The sequence below is a fragment of the Rana temporaria genome, chromosome 4, assembly GCF_905171775.1.
Source record: "Rana temporaria chromosome 4, aRanTem1.1, whole genome shotgun sequence".
Lineage (NCBI taxonomy): Eukaryota > Metazoa > Chordata > Amphibia > Anura > Ranidae > Rana > Rana temporaria.
Genome location: NC_053492.1, coordinates 146,214,497 through 146,236,302, shown reverse-complemented (window position 1 = coordinate 146,236,302; position 21,806 = coordinate 146,214,497). Strand labels below are relative to the sequence as shown.

Below are 21,806 nucleotides of genomic sequence, written 5' to 3'. Positions count from 1 at the left end.
TGGGAAAACGCGCCTGTCGCGTGAAAAAAAGGGTCCGGGACTTTTTTTCAGGCGACAGGCGTTGCGCGTCTATGAGATGTGAACCATCTCCATAGACGGCAATGGGAATTCTCCCCTCTAGCGACAGAAGCGTCCCGCGTCGGGCGTTTTGTCGCTTAGGTGTGAATGCAGCCTTAGAGAAAAAAGTATTGTAGTAGCTTTGTTGTGCATTAGAACATTAGGTGAGAAGAGGCTTATCATTTGCTTAGGTGGTAAAGCAGCCCACAGAAATAGTTAACTTTTTGTTCAACTAAGCATTAAGATAAAGTGGGGATGTTTTTTTTACCTCTTCCCGCTGACACATAAATGCAGCCTCTCGGAGGGTGGGCCCTAATGCAGAGGCTACATATATGTAGCCCTATTTAAACCCTTTTCTGTGCTGAAACTGTGCACCCTGTGAACTCTCAGCACAGTCGTCAGCAGGGACTGGAAAGCTCCCGATGCATACTTCAATCGTGGGCTTTCCGATTGTGTGACAGCAAATCACAAAGGTCACATGACCCGAATGCCCGCCTCTGGCATTTTGAAGCTCTTAAAGGGCCAGGTGGCGGGAAGGGTTAAGACACATTTATCAAACCTGAAACAGCTGTGCATGACAGCCAATCATCTCTTGTCTTTCATTTCCAAAGTTTAACTGAACAAGTTGAAGATAGAAGCTGATTGGTGCTCCAGTTTTTATAAATTCCCTGCTATAATGTATTCTCATGTTTTCATAATCCCGCTGTAATCCAACAATTCTCGGTTATTGACCACCCAGTCTGCAGTCAATTTTACCATACACTGTATTGGTCTTAGAGTTGGAAGTTCCCAGACACATGGCAAAGCTTTATAATGGTCAATGTTTTTAAATCTTTTGTGTGAAGATATTTTGCTGGCACTATAACAGTTTGCATGTTCATTTTTCATGCAATGTTTGACTATTCTCTGCATTTTACATGTTTTGTATGCTTAATGGAATTTTTTGGTGATTTCTTTCCAGAATAAACAACCTCCACAACCTCAGCAAATCACCCCTTCAATCTCAAGGGATTATGGACTCTCAGTAGCCTTCACACATCACAACTAGGACCTCACATCCTCTTCTTCAATAGATGGTACGCTGCATCCACTTCACATTGTTTACTATACACGCAAACCTCAGGAGTCAGCTGACTGAACTGCACCTTCCCTGTTGTGCCAAGCAAAAAGCACTGTGACGACAGACAGTCTGCTCTACTTCATGTTTGGAGTCAACCTCAGTGACCTGGTACTCCCAGCACCAAGCCATGGTGCCCATGGACTCGCTTAACCCGCACATTGTCCACAACTCTATTTAAGTTGCTGCTGAAATTTACAAGAAAAAGAACTGTATTACAAATCAATGGTGTAAATTATTAAGTACGACAAACTGTTAATAATGATTGGTGAGAATTAAATATTTAACATAGGTTTTTGATTTATACATGTACTTTTATTATTTTCTTCCCTCCTGCTGGAGCCCATCTTTTTACATGGGACTATGAGGTATTCTGTTGTAAACAGACTTTGGGTAATTGCTAAATAAGAGTAAGAAAATTAAAGGGTAGGGTACTATTCTCCTTTCTAAGGTAAGACTTAAAAAGGGTCCTAGATTACTTGGACTCTTATTTTCAGTGCTATTTAGTGGTGGCTGTAATATGAGCGTTTAATAATAATAATAATAATAATAATAATAATAAAATAATACATCAGCTCTGCACTCCTTGCAGTGTTGTGCTTTAACTTGTTCTGTGCCGGATAGGGCTACAGTTTTCACTAAAAGCATTATCAGAACTGAAAGTCCCTTAATACATGATACTCACAGGTTTTAGAATAAACACAGATCTTTTCACTGCACAGGTTAAAAGTAAAAATATATATTGATTCAAGTCTTCCAATGTAAATAGTGTATAAGAATAAGGCAAAAAAAGTGTGAGAAAAATTAAGAAAAAGAGAAGAAAGTAGAACTTGTCTGAACTCTAAAAATGAAAACACCCTGGAATGAACAATGTGGTTGTTTGTAAATTCTGGAAAATCTTTCTATATGTAATAAACTAGATACCGTTTAATTTTTTTTTCTGGCAAGCGTGTTGTATGTTATAATCATCCCACACAAGGGTTTACATGACAATTATCAGCATATTTCTGTGAAATGGATTCTGCTACTATTCACTGCATGGCAGCTTTGAATTCCCAGTGAGTGGGATCTTTAAAGCGGTAGTTCACCCTCCTTCACCCCATTATTCCATTACTTTCGGCATCGTAGCGCGAGCTACGGTATGCCGGTCCTAAATTTTTAATCCCCGTACTCACTGTGCTATTGTTGATTGAAGAATCCGACTCCCGCGGGGAATGGGCGTGCCTATGGAGAGGGAGGATGATTGACGGCCGGCTCTGGCACGTCACGCTCCCCGAAGACAGCCGGAGTAGGTCTCGGCTATTCACAGCGCCTGCGCACAGGCTATGCGCAGGCGCCGTGAATAGCCAAGCCTATTTCGGCTATTTCCGGAGAAGCGTGACGTGCCAGGGCCGGCCGTCAATCACCTTCTCTCACCATAGGAACGCCCATTCCCCGGATTCTTCAATCAACGATAGCACAGTGAGTACGGGGATTAAAAATTTAGGACCGGCATACCGTAGCTCGCGCTACGATGCCGAAAGTAATGGAATAATAAAAAAAAACATTTTTTTTTTTTTTAACAGGGTGAACCCCCGCTTTAAAAAATATGCTTTCACCCTGTCATTTCAGGGCACAGTGACAGTGTCTGCATATTGCCCACCACCCCGAAGCAGGTAAACGTACCCAACCACACCACCTAGCTGCAGAGTCTCCACCTGTTTAAGCCCCAGTGTCAGAGATTAGATGTAGAAGATGTTGTGACAGTGAATGGCTGCTCAAGCAGGAGCATTATAACATACAGGAGGTCACATGTTTCCCAATATCCAGAAACGCCACTAGCCAGAGCTCCAACAATGTGGGAAGGTGGCAGGAAAGTTTAGTTGGGTATATGCTGTGCAAACTCTGTATAGGCAAAGTAACAGTGTCTTTTGAGGGGAAACCAATGATATAATATTTTTTACTTTTAAGAGTTAACATTTTTGATCAGCTTTAAAAGCTTGTCGACACAGATTAACCACTTCCGCCCCAAAAGGATTTACTCACTTCCTGAACAGGCCATTTTTTGCAAAACGGCACTGCTTCGCTTTAACCTGTAACTCTGTACCCAAACAAATTTTCGTCCTTTCCCCCCCCCCCCCCCCCCCCACAAATAAAGCTTTCTTTTGGTGGTATTTGATCACATCCTGCGGTTTTTATTTTTTGCGCTATAAACAAAAAAGAACGACAATTTCAAAAAGACAATATTTTTTACTTTTTGCTATAATAAATATCCCAAAAAAAAGAAAACAAATATTCATCAGTTTAGGCCAATATGTATTATACATATTTTTGGTAACAAAAAAAATCACAATAAGTGTACATTGATGGGTTTGGGCAAAAGTTATACCATCTACGAAATAGGGGATATATTTATGACATTTTAATTTTTTACTAGTAATGGCGGTGATTAGTAATTTTTAGTGGGACGGTGACTTTGCAGCGGACAGATCATAAACTTTTGACACTTTCTTGGGGACCATTGACATTTATACAGCGATCAGCGCTAAAAATAGCCACTGATTACTGTATAAATGTCACTGGCAGGGAAGGGGTTAACACTTGGCGATCAAGAGGTTAAGTGTGTCCTAGGGAGGTGTTTCTAACTGTGGAGGGAGTGGACTGACAGGGAGTAGAGAGATCTCTGTTTCTGGTCACTAGGAACAGACAATCTCTCTCTACTTTCCTGACCGAACGGGGATCTGTCTGCATTGACAGATCCCCATTCTGGCTCTCTGAGGAGCCATCATGGGTCGCTGGCAGACATCGCGGCCGACAGCCACGTGCATCTGCTCTCTATTTTTAGAGCTAAAATGCCTGAAAAGCGCCTCAGTGTGAAAGGGGTCTTACCTTATTTTATGGATGTTTCTCTCCGAATATTCCACCAAGCTGATTCCTCTATCATAATTCCAGCTGCATAATAGCCACTGTGGCTCCTCATGCAGCAATGCACCACTACAAACAATCTGTTAGGTGTTTTTTTTGTTTGCACTAATCTATTTGTCCTGACAGAAATCCAGTGAGCTTGTAATATCTTGTGCACCCTTCCACTGCTACAGAGAAATCTCAAAAGTGTTATCAGCTCTGCCCTGTTCATATCTGTGAACTACAGAACACCCTGCTCCCATGTTGAGAGGGGAGGTGTTCTGTAACAGGCGGTGGCCTAAGGTGACAATGCTCCTTCAGCATACATGCAGTACAGTGAGTTGTTTTCACCCTAGGACAGTCTGTTACTGACAGGATTACCAGGTAAAAAAGAAGTCTGAATATATATTCGATTTCCTTCTTGGATTTAGATGCACTTTAAAACATACCTCTAAGTTTACCATGATTTTATATAGCCAAGCTGGCCCAAACTATTTCCTTTACTAACAGATGTTTAAGTGAATATAAAATGATTCCTGCTTCTATCTACAAACTAGTCAATAGACTGTTTTCCAAACCAGTCATCGTGTTTCACCAACAGTGTCTGTTTTCATGTAACCTTACATATGCATACATTTTGTAAGTTAATCCACAACAGTCAAGGTACAATATATTCTACAGTTTAATTTATTGGTTCTTTAGTAAGTTCTTTGCCTGCTCCAGACAGCCAAGGTACGTTCATATGAGTGGTGGAGTTTGGTAAGGGCCACTACTTCTGAAGGATTATCATATTGGGCTTTCCAGTTTTTGGTGATCGTGAGTCTGGCTGCAACGAGTACATGTGTCACTTCTGTGCATAACTGGTAAGTCACGTTATCAATGCATACATTTAGGATCGCTAAATGAAGGGTAGGCACCAATATCAGTCCTGTTATCACAGACATTATTTGAAATATATTTTTCCAGAAGCTCACAATGCATTTGCATGACCAAAACCATATGTATAACAAACCCTGTTTGGACACATCCTCTCCAAGAAAGGGGAGACTGCAGAAGTTATCTGGGCCAGACGAAATACCAGCCGAGGGAAACGTTTTGTGTCAACTCCTAGTGTTGTACACAGTGTGTGGCTTTAGAAATCGTCCTTAAGGCATTGCTGCACACTGAGGTGGTGTCTAAGTCCTCTTCCCGTTGTCGAAATAGTTTTGATTTATTGAAGATCAATTTCTTCTGTAGTATATTGTAAATGAGGGAAATTTACTGACACTTGGTTGGAAGTGAGAGAAATTCACCAGCTGTTTAGGGAGTTTTATTTCATGGAAAGGGGAATGCTGTAGGAGGTGTTGTATCCTATAATACAGTGCCTTGCAATAGTATTTACCCCCTTGTCTTTTTACCTATTTTGTTACATTACAGCCTTTAGTTCAATGTTTTTTTAATCTGAATTTATGTGATGGATCAGAACACAATAGTCTAAGTTGGTGAAGTAAAATTTGAAAAATATATATAAAACAATTTTTCAGGAATAAAAAAATGATAATTGGCATGTACGCAACAGATGTATTCACCCCCTTTGTTATGAAGCCCATAAAAAGCTCTGCCGCAACCAATTACCTTCAGAAGTCACATAATTAGTGAAATGATGTCCACCTGTGTGCAATATAAGTGTCACATGATCTGTCATTACATATGCACACCTTTTTAAAAGGCCCCAGAGGCTGCACCACTAACCAAACACTGTCACGAAGACCAAGGATTTCTCCAAACAAGTAAGGGACAATGTTGTTGAGAAGTACAAGCCAGGGTTAGGTTATAAACAATATCCACATTTTTGATGATTCCCTAGGAGCGCCATCAAATCTATCATAACCAAATGGAAAGAACGTGGCACAACAGCAAACCTGCCATGAGATGGCCGCACACCAAAACTCATGGACCGGGCAAGGAGGGCATTAATCAAAGAGGCAGCACAGAGAACTAAGGTAACCCTGGAGGAGCTGCAGAGACTGGAGTATCTGTACATGGGACAACAATAAGCTGTACACTTCATAGAGTTGGGCTTTATGCCAGAGTGGCCAGAAAAAAGCCATTACTTTCAGAAAAACACAAAATGTCACATTTTGAGTTTGCGAAAAGGCATGTGGGAGGCTCCCAAAATGTATGGAGGAGGGTACTCTGGTCTGATGCGACTAAAATCAAACTTTTTGGCCATCAAAGAAAACGCTATGCCTGGCACAAATACAACACCTCACATCACCCAAAGGCACAAATACAACACATCACATCACCCAAAGAACACGATCCCCACAGTGAAACGTGGTGGCAGCATCATGCTGTGGGGGTGTTTTTCTGCAGTCGGGACTGGGAAACTGGTCAGAGTGGAGGGAAAGGTGGGTGTTAAATACAGGGATGTTCTTGAGCAAATCCTGTACCACTCTGTGAGTGATTTGAGGCTAGGATGGAGGTTCACCTTCCAGCCGGACAATGACCCCAAACACACTGCTAAAGCAACACTTGAGTGGTTTAAGGGAGGACATGTAAATGTGTTGGAATGGCCTAGTCAAAGCCCAGACCTCAATCCAATAGAAAATCTGTGGTCAGACTTAAAGTGTGCTATTCACAAGCGCAAACCATCCAACTTGAAGGAGTTGGAGCAGTTTTGCAAGGAGAAATGGGCAAAAATCCCAGTGGTAGAGATGTGGCAAGCTCATAGAGACTTATCCAAAGCGACTTGGAGCTGTGATAGCCTCAAAAGGTGGCTCTACAAAGTGTTGATTTTAGGGGGGTGAATAGTTATGCACATTGTCCTATTTGTTGTTTGCTTTCACAATTAAAAACTAAAACATTTACAAAGTTGTGGGCATGTTCTGTAAATTAAATGATGGAAATCCTCAAACAATCCATGTTAATTCCAGGTTGTGAGGCAACAAAACACGAAAAATTCTAAGGGGTGAATACTTTTTCAAGGCACTGTATGTATAGTGGTCGGTAGGGATGGCAACCAGTTCGGCCCGAACTTTGGCTGTTCAGACATTCTACGAACAACCAAAATTATAGGGTAGTTCTGCCTGCCGAACGACCACAATGCACTGTGCTGCCGCACAGTGCATTGAAAGCCTGATTGGCTGAAGCAATGAAAGCTTTACCTAATCAGTGCACAGAGCACTGTCGGAGCCATGATTGGATGCTGTCATGATGACTGTATCCAATCATGCCTTATTTCTCTTAATCCCGCCCCACACTATAAAAGTATTCCTTCCATAGTGGCCACTTGTAGTGTGATAGCGGTGTGGAGAGAGAACCAGGCTCTGTTCAGTGCTTTTAGACAGTGTGCTATTCTGATTCTATTGTCGGTGCAGAATATCAGCTTAGTGTGCATCTAGGGATAGTTCAGTGTGAGTGTAGTGCGACCATTTATCTTTACATTAGTGTGAATGTAGGGATAGTTCAATCAGTGTGAGGTGTAGTGTAAAGAGAAAAATAGTCACTCTACTTCTATACAATGAATGTCTAAATATATTATATAAATAACTTACACTAAGTGAATAGTTAAATTTGAAAAAACATAACACACAACATATACAGTTGAAAATTGTCCGCATATACTAAATATTATATCAAATAGTGCAAAAAAGTGAATAAATGAAATTTTAAGCACAAAATATGATGAATAATGAGTCCAATTCCAAAGTGGAGCAGAGAAAGAAGATGCGTTGAAGATAAAAGTTGAAAAGTAATTCCACCACCACCGAGGGGATGAAGGAAAGGCCTCTCCTTGGAGTACACATCAGAATTAATTAGAGACCCTTACAAAATGTGATGGACCTCCTGTTGGTAGCGAGGTCGTTATCGCCTGCAGATACAATCCTCTGCTGGGTCCTTGGTCTGTCCAGGACACGGATCCCTTTGGACTCCTAGCGTTTTCTTTGCTCACCACGCCAATTTTCTGTACAGTATGGGGAGGAACCTTCCCTCTAATAGAAAGCTATGCACTCTCTCAGGCCAGAACGGGACCTGTAGAGGAATAAAAAAAAAAAGGCTCCAATAGTGTATTATCCTTAAAAAGTAGGTACAAAAAGTTATTTAAAAGTTTGCCGGCAATAAAAATACAAACAAAAGAAAAAATTGCGCTTATCACAAAAATATATAAATAAGTAAATAATTATATATATAATAGTCGATGTCAACCCAAAGTTGCACCGACACAGATGAAAAGGAAGGCAGCAGCTCTTGTGCAGATGCACTAGAGAGATATAGGAAAAAATAGGGGTTTTAGAGTTGCGCCATAGTACCCAGACTTATTATGATCAGTAGTCCATATATATAGTGGTATATCCTTAGTGGGAACTGTGTTGGTAAAAAGCAAGTCTATGTCCTTCTAATTAAGGCATAAATCTGCTACACATGAAATGCTTCAGTCACCACCGTGATTCCACAGCACACTTAATAAAAAATACAAAAACAGCTGTGCTTCCAGGGTCATGTAAAACATGGTGACGGCAATGCGTAGCTCCGCCCTGAATCTTTTGTCACATGTGAAATTTTCAAAGGGCACGGGCAACGCACTAAACTGTCACCTTAAATATTTACGGGGAGGCAACCAAGCCGCTCTCTCGTATGGCGGCCATATTGTTGATAATAAACCAAGCCTCATTTTAGATGGGGACGGGGCAGGATGTATGACCAGGTCTCCTCCCCATCTCCCAAGCCTCTTTCACATATGGCGGCCATCTTAATAACAATAAGCCACATCTCGATTTCAGTTATTATGGTCAGAGGGAGGGAGGACAGATGGCCAATACTCCTGCCCATCACCTGTCAATGGGGCCATTCGGGACCAAGCTTCACTCCTATATATCAAAAGGGCGAACCAAGGCAATTAAAGTAGAACCTTTTTAGCTTAGTTCCATACTTGAATATAAAAACATTAAAACAGATATCATATCTCACTGAACCTCTGAGTCAATCAGCTACAAATACAGTGACTGGGGACGATGGTACGACACATAATATTCTTTAAAGAATATGAGAAATCTGCACCAAAAACATAAAACGCACCTCAATTAAAACAATAGAAATCCAAACTGATAACGCAATTTGAGAATTTGTTATGATCAAATTGGAGACTCGTAAGGGCCGGAGAAATATAAATCGAATAAATCGATATACCAAAAAAATACTCTAAGATTCAATTTAAGATACAACATCTGTTTGTACACACATTTATACCTTTTCATCAATATATTTCATAACAATCAAGACAGAAGGATGTAACACTTTACCTCACTCTGTCATTTCGAACAGGTTAAGAATTATCGATAAAGGCGTTGATCTCGATATCTACATTTAAGCCCAAGGGCTTGAGACATTTAACCCTCTAGATCCAGCTCATTTCCAGTTTGGAGATGGCCCTGCTCTTAGGGCCACTCCTCCAGTGAAGCTTGAGCTTATTTATAGCCAAAAAGGAGGTGCCTCTAGGGTCCCTATTATGTACCTCCAAATAGTGCCTAGAGACTGAGTGTCCCCTAAATCCCCTCCTGATATTCCCTATGTGCTTGTTCAGTCTCACTTGGAAAGGTTGTACAGTACGCCCAATATACTGTAACCCACATGGACAGACTAAAAGATAAACCACATGGGTTATAGAGCAAGCTTGATATTAAATTTTTGAGAAGTACTGTAAGGCCCAGTACACACGACCGAGTTTCTCGGCAGAATTCAGCCAGAAACTCGATCGGAGCTGGATTCTGCCGAGAAACTCGGTCGTGTGTACACTTTTGAGCGAGGAAGCCGACGAGGAACTCGTCGGGCCAAATAGAGAACATGTTCTCTATTTCCTCGTTGTTCAATGAGGAAAGTCGGCCAGCCGAGATCCTCGGCAGCTTCAACACGGAACTCGATGTGTTTGGCACGTCGAGTTCCTCGGACGTGTGTACGGGGCCTTAGAAACAAAACTAGTGGTCTTTCGATCTTTGATTTGATTTATGCTGCAGATTTTTTAAATTCATGGTAACCCACCAAGTTCTGAAAGAACATTGGTTTGTTGCTTGGGGGGTCACAATCACTAGGGGAAAAGGAGTCTTTAAGGGAAGGGACTCTCCCCTAAAGACTACTTGAGGTTGCTCAGGAAGAATGGAACCCAACATCGCATCGTCTTTAATTAGATGCCAGTGTTTGCGTATCAATTTCTTAACTAAGAAATGCTTATTTGAGAAGCCTGTGACGAACGGCCACGCAAAGTTATTTTGTCCATCCACCGCCACTTGCCTCTGTTAAAAGTTGGCTTCTATCCAGCCGTTCAACCTCCAAAACTCTCTGCTCCAAGTCTGTAACAGAATATGTGGACAACTGTATATGTCGTGTGTTATGGTTATTCAAATTTAACTATTCACTCAGTGTATGTTATTTATATTTAGACATTCACTGTATAGAAGTAGCGCAACTATTTTTCTCTTTACATTATTTATCTTGCATGGATATCGCGTGTTTTTTGTGTGGCAGCTTTTTTTCACATGAATAATTTGTAATTTTCTCACTTTTAGCGCGGTATAGGCCCCCTCTATTTAACAGTGTGAGTGTAGTGACCGTTAACACGTTTCACGTTTCAGTGCGTTACGTGCAATTTAACGCAGTACATTTCTGGGCATTACTGCAAGTTTAACGCTGTACAGTTCAGTGCGTTACAGCAAGTTTACCGCTGTATATTTCATTGCGTTACTGCAAGTTTAACACCATTTATTTCAATGCATTACTGCAAGTTTAGTGCCATATATTTCATTGCATTACTGCAAGTTTAACGCTGTATATTTAATTTTGTTACTGCAAGTTTAACGCCATATAATTCTGTGAGTTACTGCAAGTTTAACGCCATATATTTTATTGCATTACAGCAAGTTTAATGCTGTATATTTCATTGCGTTACTGCAGTTTAACACCATTTAGTTCTGTGCGTTACTGCAAGTTTAACGCTGTATATTTCATTGCGTTACTGCAAGTTTGATGCAATATATTGCAGTGTATTCGTGGAGTGTGTCTGTGTAGTGAATACTCAAAATAAAGTGCACCAAACACCACTTTCCATTGATTAAAGTGCATCCACATAGCCATTTACACATCTTTATTACATTTGGTTAATAAGCACAACCCCATTATGTCTGGGAGGACAGCAAGGAGAGGCAGACTTTCCCATGGCACTGTAAAGAGGCCAGCAGCGTATGTATCCACAGGCAAAAGTGAATGTGGTCAGTCTTCAGGCAGGGCATAATTTTCTTCTCTTTAGTGATGTTGCCCATGCTATCAGGCGTGGAGGAGTTATTTGAACACAGCATCAGCTTCTTGTTCTTTGATGATGCACAGCCATTACTCGATTCAGATGTTGGTTCTGAGGTTTAGGAAAGCAGGAACATGAGCCTACAGAGAGGGGAGAACACTGGTACACAAATTGACATTCATGTTCCCCCAGCTGCAGCGTATTTCCAAGTTGTCTCCAGTGGTAATAAGGATGGGTTCCGGATAGAGCAGAAGAGGAAAGTGAGGGTGAGACACAACCCCAACGAGGCAGCCATCATGGAAGAGTATAGAGCAGCCACCCTATTCCATCACATTGTTAAGTTGTTATCTCCTGGCCCACTTCCCACAGCTTAGCTGTCTGGGCATTTTTTTTTGTACAAGTGCAGCCGATTGCACTGTTGCACTGTTGCTTTGAAGCTGTTGTTTGAACACCAACCATTTGAGTATCACATGCTTGACAAGGTATTTAACCTCCCACAACTCAGCCGGTTGGCAAGAGCACAATAAAAGCCACACAAAAGAGGCACAAATCTGTCCCTCCTCCTTACTCACCTCAGTCTGTCCTTGCTATATCTCATAACCTTTCAGCAACCTCCACTGACAAGGATGATGGTATAGCGCAGGGTTTCCCAGGTCTTTGGAGCACATCTGCCAGCAGCACACCACCAGCTGTAGACTATAGCTGGCAAATTTCTCTGCCCCATCTGCTGCAGCGCGAAAAAAATACAGTCCCTGCCACCCACATGCCCAAATGTAAGTTTGTCAAAGCTGCTGGCTCTACAACTTCTGCCTTCCCCCCTTCTGTGAATTTGCAGAATGTGCTTTACCACAATGTCAGGTTTCCAGCCACTATTTCTTTTCATGTAAGGCCATTCCTGCTCTTCTACCAACATGTGGAGGGCAATCCTGTTGCATTGTTGGGCAAGGCAGTCAGCCGCAAAGTCCACGTTACTGCTGACACGTGGTCCAGCAAGCATGGCCAGAAACAATATATTTCATTCACAGCACATTGAGTAACTCTGCTTGCAATGCAGAAGTATTCAGGACAGGGTTCAGTGCTGCAGCTTGTTGTGCCCCATGTCTCCATACAGCATCTGGTGATGATGCAAGATTTGTTCGCTCTACCACTCCTCCTCAATGCCAGGAATGGTGGTGTGCGATAATGGCACAAACCTCCTGTCCGCCCTTAGACAGGGAAAGTTGACACATGTGCCAATGCATGGCACATGTCCTCAATTTGGTGGTGCAGCGTTTCCTAAATAGGTACCCTGGGTTGGAAGATCTACTAAAGAAGGCCAGAAGAGTCTGTAACCATTTTGAGTGGTCATACACAGTGCTCGGTTGGCTGAAATTCCTTGACGTAAACCACCTTATTTGTGTCATGCCCACCAGGTGGAACTCGACTTTGGCAGTGCAGCGGCTGCACATAAATGAGTACTTGTGTAAGTATGGCACAAGGACAGGCTCAGCTTTTTTTTCCCCATTCCAATGGTTGCTCATAAAGGAGCCATGCGCTGTACTGTCACCATTTGAGAAGGCCACAAGGATGGTGAGCCATGACAATGCATGCATCAGTGACACAATCCCTGTTGTGTTCCTGCTGGACCAGACTCTGTGTGGCATTATGGACAAGGCACACGAGGCAGAGCAGAAGGAGGAAGCAGGACTTTAAGCAGACACCATTGTTCCTATGTCACAGAACACGCAAGAGGAGAGAGAGGATTCTGGCAGTTTCTGAGGCACTGAAGCAGAGGAAGACATACGTCAAACAGTAAGAGATGGTTTTCCATCCACAGAATCCTTGGGAGTAGAACGTGACTGGGAGGAGGCAGTTCCAGATACTATAATCCTCAGTGACCCAGAGGAGTCTGCTTCTCATGCCTCTGCAAATTTGCAGTGCATGGGCTCCCTCATGCTTCAAAGCCTGTGAAAGGACCCAAGAATACATGGCATAAAGGGAAACGATCACTATTGGTTGACAACCCTCCTTGACCACTGTTATAAGGGTAAAGTCTCAGAACTCAGCCCATCCCCACAGAGAGTGCAGAAGATGAAATCTCTTGAGGACACCTTAAAGAGGAGTTTATCTAATGTTTTTCCAGACTCTGGTAGGTTACAGTGTTGTGGAAAACATAGTTTTGAGGCTTCTGTGTGTCAAGAAAGAAGCGGTGGAGAAGGCAGCTGCTAAGTGATGCATTTCTCAATTTTTTTTAGTCCTCGCCGCCTAGGGCTGTCGGCTTTCACATCCCATTGTCAGTGTCTGAATCACATGGTGGACGATTACCTAGGGGCGAAAGCTTTCCAGTTGAGGATCCATTGGCTTACTGTGTCATGAGAATAGACCACTGCCAGAACTTGCCCAGTATGCTATTGAGATGCTGGGCTGCCCTGCACCCAGCGTGCTTTCCGAATGGGCATGCAGTGCTGCTGGAGGTTTTGTTACTGATCATAGAACCCATCTGTCCACAGACTCCGTGGGCTGTCTGACTTTTATCAAAATGAATAGGTCCTAGATTACTAGCAGCTATGAAGCCCCTGACGCCGATGTCACTGATTAAGTGTTTTTGGGATGTGTAATCTCTGCAGGATTTCCAGACTGCCTAGTGTTGTGGGTGTTATTTTTATCTGGAAGAATGTTTTGGTGCAGGTTTCATGGGCACAATTAACACCAACAAAAGCTATTTATACACACCTGGTTGACAGGTACATATCATTACAATTTTTGACAACAAGGCCAATTCTTGCTTTCATCAAGAGTACCTCTATAGGGTTACGGTGTGAAGGCACCACTGACACCCAAAGACCAATTTTTACGCACCTGTTTGACAGGTTCGCATCATTACAATTTTTGACAGCAAGGCCAATTCTTGCTTTCATCAAGAGTACCTATATAGGGTTAAGGTGTGAAGGCGCGATTGACACAGAAAGAACAATTGTCTCGCACCCGTTACAAAAAACTGCAGTCTGTGGTAGAGAATTTATTCAAAAAATCTCTAATCTTGTTCCCAGTGCACAACATTGTAGCCTCATCATACAGACTGGCTCCCCGAACCGTTGCTTATGAAATAAAGAAAGCTTGCAGGGAAAATTTCATTTTTTGGGCATTTTTAACGCAATTATTGCTGCAGCAACTTCTATACACAAAACAGATGTGCCACTTAACAGGTGGATTAAGGGGCCCCCCAAGCACTATATTGAAAGGAATTTTACATTTTTATGGTTTCACTTTAAGCATTAATAAACCACTGCTCATTTAAAAATGATGTTTTTTTTACAAACTTTTTTTTCATTGATACATGTCCCCCAGGGCAGTACCTAGACCCCCATAACCATTATAGGCCCAGTTACTTTCATATAAGCCTTCAAAATGAGCACTTTTGAATTTTCACGTTCGGGTCCCAGAGACTTCAATGGGGTTCCATACTTGGTTCCGAACTTTTGCGAGGTTTGAAAGTTCTTGTGCGAACCGAAGAGGGGGTTGTTCGGCCCATTCCTAGTGGTCAGTAGATGTCAGCCCAAATCTCCGCTTCAGCTCCTCCAGATCATGGAGTTTGCTCTTGCTAGATATGTCATTGAGTACCTGAATGCCCTTAGACATCCTAGGTAGTAGTGTAGAATGTGGTATAAGATAAATCAAAACTTCAACGGGGATATGTACTGAAGTGTCAAAGTTCTCTGGATAGGGAGTAGCATGGAGCGCTCTCCATCAAGTGGAGAGCACTTAATCAGAGGAGAGAGACCAATCAAAGGGGTGTGTTGTAATAAGTCTGCCATCAGTAAGGTATGGAGATCGGGGGCTTGAATTAGGATTTGTTCAATTACCCAGGGGAGGCAATCCACAGAGTTAAACCAGTATTTATTCTGGTCCAGACGGGACACTAAATAATAGTCCTTAACCACTTGCCGCCCGCCAATTGCAGATTGACGTCGGCAAAGTGGTTTCAATACCCTGACTGGACGTTAAATGACGTCCTCAGGATATTGAGCCGATGCGCGCCCCCGGGGGCACGCATCACGGCGATCGTTGTTGCAGGGTGTCAGTCTGACACCCCGCAAAACCGATCTAGGTAAAGAGTCTCCGACGGAGACTCTTTACCACGTGATCAGCCGTGTCCAATCACGGCTGATCACGATGTAAACAGGAAAAGCCAGGTAATCTGCTTTTCCTCACTCGCGTCTGTCAGACGCGAGTAGAGGAGAGCCGATCGGCTGCTCCTCTGACAGGGGGGGTTATGCTGATCGATTATCAGCACAGCCCCCCCGAGGATGCCCACACTGGACCACCAGGGATGCCACTAGACCACCAGGGATGACAATGACAATACAAAACACAGGTATGCCACCCTAGACCACCAGGGATGGCAATGACAGAAATAATGGATGCCAAGCAGTGCCCGCAATGGATGCCAATCAGTGCCCACAATGGGCATCTCTGATTGGCAGGCATTGTTTGGCACTGATTGGCATCCATTAGTACAACATACATTAGTGCCACATATAAGTGCCCATCTATGCCGCCTATCAGTGTCCATCCATGCCACCTATCAGTGCCCATCCATGCACCTATCAATGCCCATCCATGCCGCCTATCCGTGCCCATCCATGCCGCCTATTCGTGCCCATCCGTGTCGCCTATCCGTGCCCATCTGTGTCGCCTATCCGTGCCCATCCGCGCCGCCTATCAGTGCCACATATTAGTGTCCATCATCAGTGCCCATCAATGCCACCACATCAGTGCCACCTCATCGGTTCCCATCAGTGCCTGTCAGTGCAGTACCATCAGTGTAAGTCAATGTTGCATCTTAGAGAGCTGGGAAGCCCAGCAGAAAAATCTAGCTTCTATGGTAAATGTAAAAAAGGTTCTAATCCTTCCATAAAGGTCCTTGTGCAGGCCCTTTTTTATTCTAGGGTGACAATGCTCTGTCCTTGTCTCCCAATTGTTCACCTGTATTGTTACCCAGTCACAATTATCAATTTGGATATTCAAAAAAGGTTAAAATACTATTTTATGTAAAAGAAAATAATTGTTTATGATATACAATGCTTTAGGAAACTAAATGTCACTCAGGGCTTATGTCATCCTGCCACAGCTCATTCCTCTGACCCCCTACATCACTGTTCTATAGTCTGTTCTTGTTAATTTCAAGTGTCAAATTCCAAAGAAGACTGCAGTGCTGGAACAGAGTTGGAGATAGGACACACTGGCCATTGGAGAGGTGAATGTAATGGCTCCTTTCTTCCAGAGTACTGGCAGTTTGATTTTTTAGGAACCTGACAAGCCTTTGTGACTAGAGGTCATCGATGCATAGATTCCCAGGCAAAAATTAGCAGCATCAATATGTTTGTTTTTATTATAGGCTTAGAAAATCACTAAAGTAAAAAAAATAGAATATTTTCTGTTTTTTACATTTATTGTTTCTCATAATAAAAAGGTATCCGACACTTACACTATAAAATAGATGGCACCACATATGAACACTGAACTCTGCAACCTGAAGATTGCTGAATTTATCTGCAGGCCGAAGGTTTTCACTTTTTTCACTGAAGCCTCCAACTTGCATGTAACTACTATGTGTGATTATCAGGAAGTTGACACCCGGCTGTTAGTGACAGCCAGGATTGAGAGCCAACAGCCACACAAAGTGTTTATAGCATACATCAGACAGGGCTAGCTACCTCTTGAATGTATTTTTTCTTCTTTGGAGTCTACATAACCCAGACAGGGGGCATCACGCTGGGGAGCATTAATAAACAGATTGCAATAATGAAGAGGTTAATGATATGTGGTGTGACTTATCCACTGTCTGTACCACCAAATTTTTCTTCATCACAATCTACACCAGTTGTCTCCAAACTTTCTAAACAAAGGGCCAGTTTACTGTCCTTCAGACTTTAGGGGGGCCGGACTAGGGCTTGTCGGAGTAGAAAATTTCCTGGCGTCCAGTGGGAGTAAACAATGCCCTATCTATGGTGTCAGTGAGAGGACAAGTGCCTCATCATTGATGTCAGTGGAAGAATTAGTGCCCCATTGTTGGTGTCAGTGGAAATAATTCTGCCCCATTGTTGGTATCAGTGGGAAGAATAGTGGCCCATCATAGGTATCAATGGAAGGAATTATGCCCCATCGTTGTTGTCAGTGGATGAATTGTGCCCTTTTGACTGTGTCAGTGGGAGGAATCATGACCTATTGTTAGTGTCAGCTGCAAAAATGATGCCCAATCTTTAGTGTCAGTCGTGCCCCAAGGGCCAGATAAAGGGTAGCACAGGGCCACATTCGGCCCCAGGGTCGCAATTTGGAGAAAGCTGATCTACACCATACTTTTGTTTTAATTACATGTTATGTATGTTAGAAGATTGTATCTTCAGGCTGTTCATCACTTAATCTTGTGATCAACCTTCCCTGTGACAGCACTGTGACTGTGACTCTTTGGGTCCGGCATAGATTTTAAGGTGAACTCTTCACCAAAATTAAAAAAAATTGCTGTGGGGTCCCCCCAAAATCCATACTAGACCCTTATCAGAACAAGCAGCCTGGCAGGCCAGGAATAGGGGGGGGGTGAAATATAGCACACAGTAGTAATTAGTTCAGGGCCATCTTTCACTAAATGTTAGCATGTTAAACTTTAACTTTGCTTGTTTTTAGCCATTAGCATTTTACACTTTTTATAGTACTAGCTTATAGAAGACTGGCCAGTATAGCATCGGACCCTTACTTACCTATCTGCCTATTAATCAATGTCAAATGTAAAAAAAAATAGATCTATTTGCCTAGCATTGCCAAAAAAAAATATTTGTGTTTTGGGTAGTTTTTCAATATTTAAAATATTTTTTAACAAAGTACAGCAAAGCAAAGGGGAAAAAATACCAATATGCTGGCAAATCTCCTATCTGATGGCCAATATAGTTAAAGTGGGGTTCCAACCACAATTAGCATTTTTTAAATGTATGTCCTTTCATCATGTGTTTTTATAATATAAATCCGGTCACTTACTATTTTACAATCCGCCGCCGCTCCGCATAGTTATTCAAAAAAGATAGTTTATAAAACTATGTCCACACCGTTGTCATTTTGCTTGTGGGCATTGTGAAGCATACAAGCACTTACTTCCTGGAAGTCTTGAATGAGGAGTGATAATTGGGTAGCGCACTGCATCCTGGGAAATGATGACACACATTTCCCAAGAGCATTAGAGGGAGATGATGTCAGAATCCTAGGTGATTCCAAAGGCATATTTCATGGGACCGCATAGCAACAGGCATTTCCAGATGAGTAAAACATTTTTTTTTTCTTTTTTAGGTCTAATGAGCACAATAACAATAATAATAATTCACTTTAAGTGAATCCAATTTTTTTTAAATAAAAAAAAGTGGTAGTATGGCATTAGTTTTTTAAATGGGAATGTGATTTAATTCATCATTGTTAAATAATTTGTTATAGTAATTGAAAACTAAATGAGTGACATATGGGTGGAGGATCTGCAACAGTTTCATTGATTTCATACAGCAGTGATGTGTTCAGTTACTGGACTTCTTTGTTAACATGAGAACCTGGCAGCCTGTTTGGTGATTTAATAGTGGGTGCAAATATGCTGTTTATCAGTTTAAATTATGAACTTGAACTGACCACCTACTTTAATGGCGGGAGAAAACTGATGAAAGGGCATCATTTTGGGCCAGTTCAATTTGAGGGAAATACAATTAAAGATTTCGTTTTTTATTCAGGTACCCAATTTCTGTAATTTAAATAGCTGGGTTCATTTAACTTAAAATGTCTATTTTAACTCTCTTCGAGAAGGATTATTTTTCAATAATGTTAATCTTTCAACTGGAAAATACACTTCTCATGTTGATAAGTATTGTGAAGTATGTTTTACAGTGGGCATCGAAGTTAAAACATATCTGGGATCAAATCTTGGTGAAATTGTCAATCGATCAACTTGGTACATTCAGCCTGCCCACTAATGGTTTGAATCTCGACCGGTTCCTGCTGAACCAGCTGAGATTTGAACTGTGTATGGCCGGCCTTAGCAAGCTTTTCAAATTTAATAGGCTACCATACTGCTATTCACTGCACTAGTGTGAATTTGGCCTAAGGGTCTAGAAGAAGCTTGAAGATCATGCTCAATGCCTGGCATTACATTTTATGTTGTCAAATTTGTTTATTGGGTGTAAAGTAAAGAGAAAACAGTAGATACAATTGACAATAAAAGATTAAAGAAAAAGAAAAATGGTATCATGTAATGAGAGAGTATTTGAAACATAGAATACTCTAATAAATATTTGTAGATCCTATGAGAAATATTTAAAGGGTCACTAAAGGAATTTTTCTTTTTAGCTAAATAGCTTCCTTTACCTTACTGCAGTTCTGGTTTCATGCCCTCATTGTTCGTTTTTGCTTTGATGTTGCTGTAAATCCTCTCTGTTCTGGACACTTCCTGGTTGTCTGTTTCCTGATCACCACAGTACTGGGAGATTTCTCACTGTGGTGACTAATCAAGAAGGTGTGATTACTGTGTGTAAAACGAAACTGGATTGGTGCTGAGGAGTTTTAGACAAAGTATCACTACCCTCTATTGGCTCACTGCCCTCTATTGGCTCTCTGTACATCAGAGAACCAGGAAACAACAGCAAAAACGAAACTAAACTGCAGGCACATTATATGATTTATTTTTATCTATTTTTTATATTTTTTAAAAGGAATCAGTTAACTATTATGTCTCTATACCCTGTAAACAGTCATTTCAGCTAAAAAATGTTTTTCCTTTAGTGACCCTTTAAGGAATCATTAAAGCAGGTTATAGTCAAACCAATCATGTTAGTCTATTACATTTGAACTCATATAAAATTCTATAGAATATTATGATATAAACGGAACCGGATATAATTATGATATAAACTATAGCTATGGAGCAATTGTAATTTTAGCAATGAATCGGTTCAAAAACTTTCCGAAATAGGGGGGAGAAGGATCTTATTCATGTTAATTATTAAAACAATAGGAGCAAAATTAGATATCGTATTTACATATTTACCATTTTATATAATGAGATAGCTTGAGTTATTTATTTGAAGAAGTGAGAGATAAAAAGAAAGAAAAATTACAGAATGTGGAGTATAAAAAGTGGAAAGTGATGAAAACAATAGGATAGGAAAGGGAGTACAGGATAGAGGAAAGGCTCCAGGATCGTTTCATAATAGAAATAGTAATAATATCGATGAACTGTATCCAGAATGTTACTGGCTTACAATATCTTACCAAGGTCTTAATAGAGAATCATCTGGGTTAGATGAGATATTATAGGTCGCCCATGGGTTCCATATTGTTTCATATATGTCTATGGAATCATTGGTTATGGCTTCTGATTTTGAGTGGAGCATGGCTTGGTGTACTCTATTTCTGGTTTCAGAAACTAGAAGCGTAGCTGTTTTCCAAGCTTTGGAGATGGTTTGCTTTGCGACTGTGGTGATTTGTAGGAACAGTTTAAATTGAGCATAGGAAATACAATCCGGTTTTAAATTTAGGAGTGCGGTAGTCGGATCAGGAGTAATGGATTTCTTGAAAACTGCTGAAATCATGAGGAATATTTCTTTCCAGTAATTTTTTGTAACAGGGCACTCCCAGAAAATATGTAAATGTGTTCCCGGATCACCACAGCCGCGAAAACAAAGCGGGGAATTATGGGGAGCAAATGTTGCTATTCTAACAGGAACCAAATACCAGTACATAAAAACTTTATAATTTGTTTCCATAGCAAGTATATTTTGGGAAGGACGTTTCAGTATTTGACCATACTTTATTCCAGGTAGATATATCTATATTGAAACCAAGGTCGTTCATCCATTTTTTAGCATATGAAGGTCATTTTGCGGTGCTTTAGTTGGCTATATAGTATTGAAATGAGTCCTCTTGAATGAGGATCTCGTTTACATATTCTTTCAAACTGCGTCATGTCACTCAATTTATTTATACCTTGTAAATATGGTGCAAAGAAGTTTTAAATTTGTGAGTAGCGAAAAATTTCTGATGCCGGAAGTTTATGACTTTCACGTATTTCTGAAAATGTTTTAAATGAAGCATTACATTTTTTAACACATTTATTGCAATGTTTCAATGGCTGCCCTAATGGCTTTAACACTGATTATGTAGCTGGAACAGATCTGTAGGTCAAGATTTCTGTCTTCACTTGTGGCTTGCCTGTTCTAGGCATATTAAAGTCAAATGATTAGTTTGACAATCAGGTAGCTATCATTTTTAGAAGGATGTCAGCAATAGCAGCACCTCTATTTCTCACAGCACACGTTTGCATTACAGATTTTCTTTAGAGAAATCCAGAAGGTCACATGGATCAGTCAAAACAAACGTTTCCTTTGTATTCTGAGATATCCAGAAGTGATGGGGATTTCCTGAGATGAAACAACATGCTCCTGAGAGAAGATAATTTATCAATTATGACTTGGA

At 41.3% G+C, this 21,806-nt stretch overlaps 1 protein-coding gene across 1 annotated transcript in view; it reads left to right on the top strand.

The window, feature by feature from the left end:
- Positions 1–2,110, top strand: part of IRS1 (insulin receptor substrate 1) — a 64,841-nt gene extending 62,731 nt beyond the window's left edge. Inside the window, exon 2 of the mRNA XM_040349140.1 lies at positions 1,019–2,110. Within this exon, the coding sequence (XP_040205074.1) occupies positions 1,019–1,023 (5 nt within the window). The 3' untranslated portion in view covers positions 1,024–2,110. The remainder of the gene's footprint in view (positions 1–1,018) is intronic.
- The last annotated feature ends 19,696 nt before the right edge of the window (positions 2,111–21,806 follow it).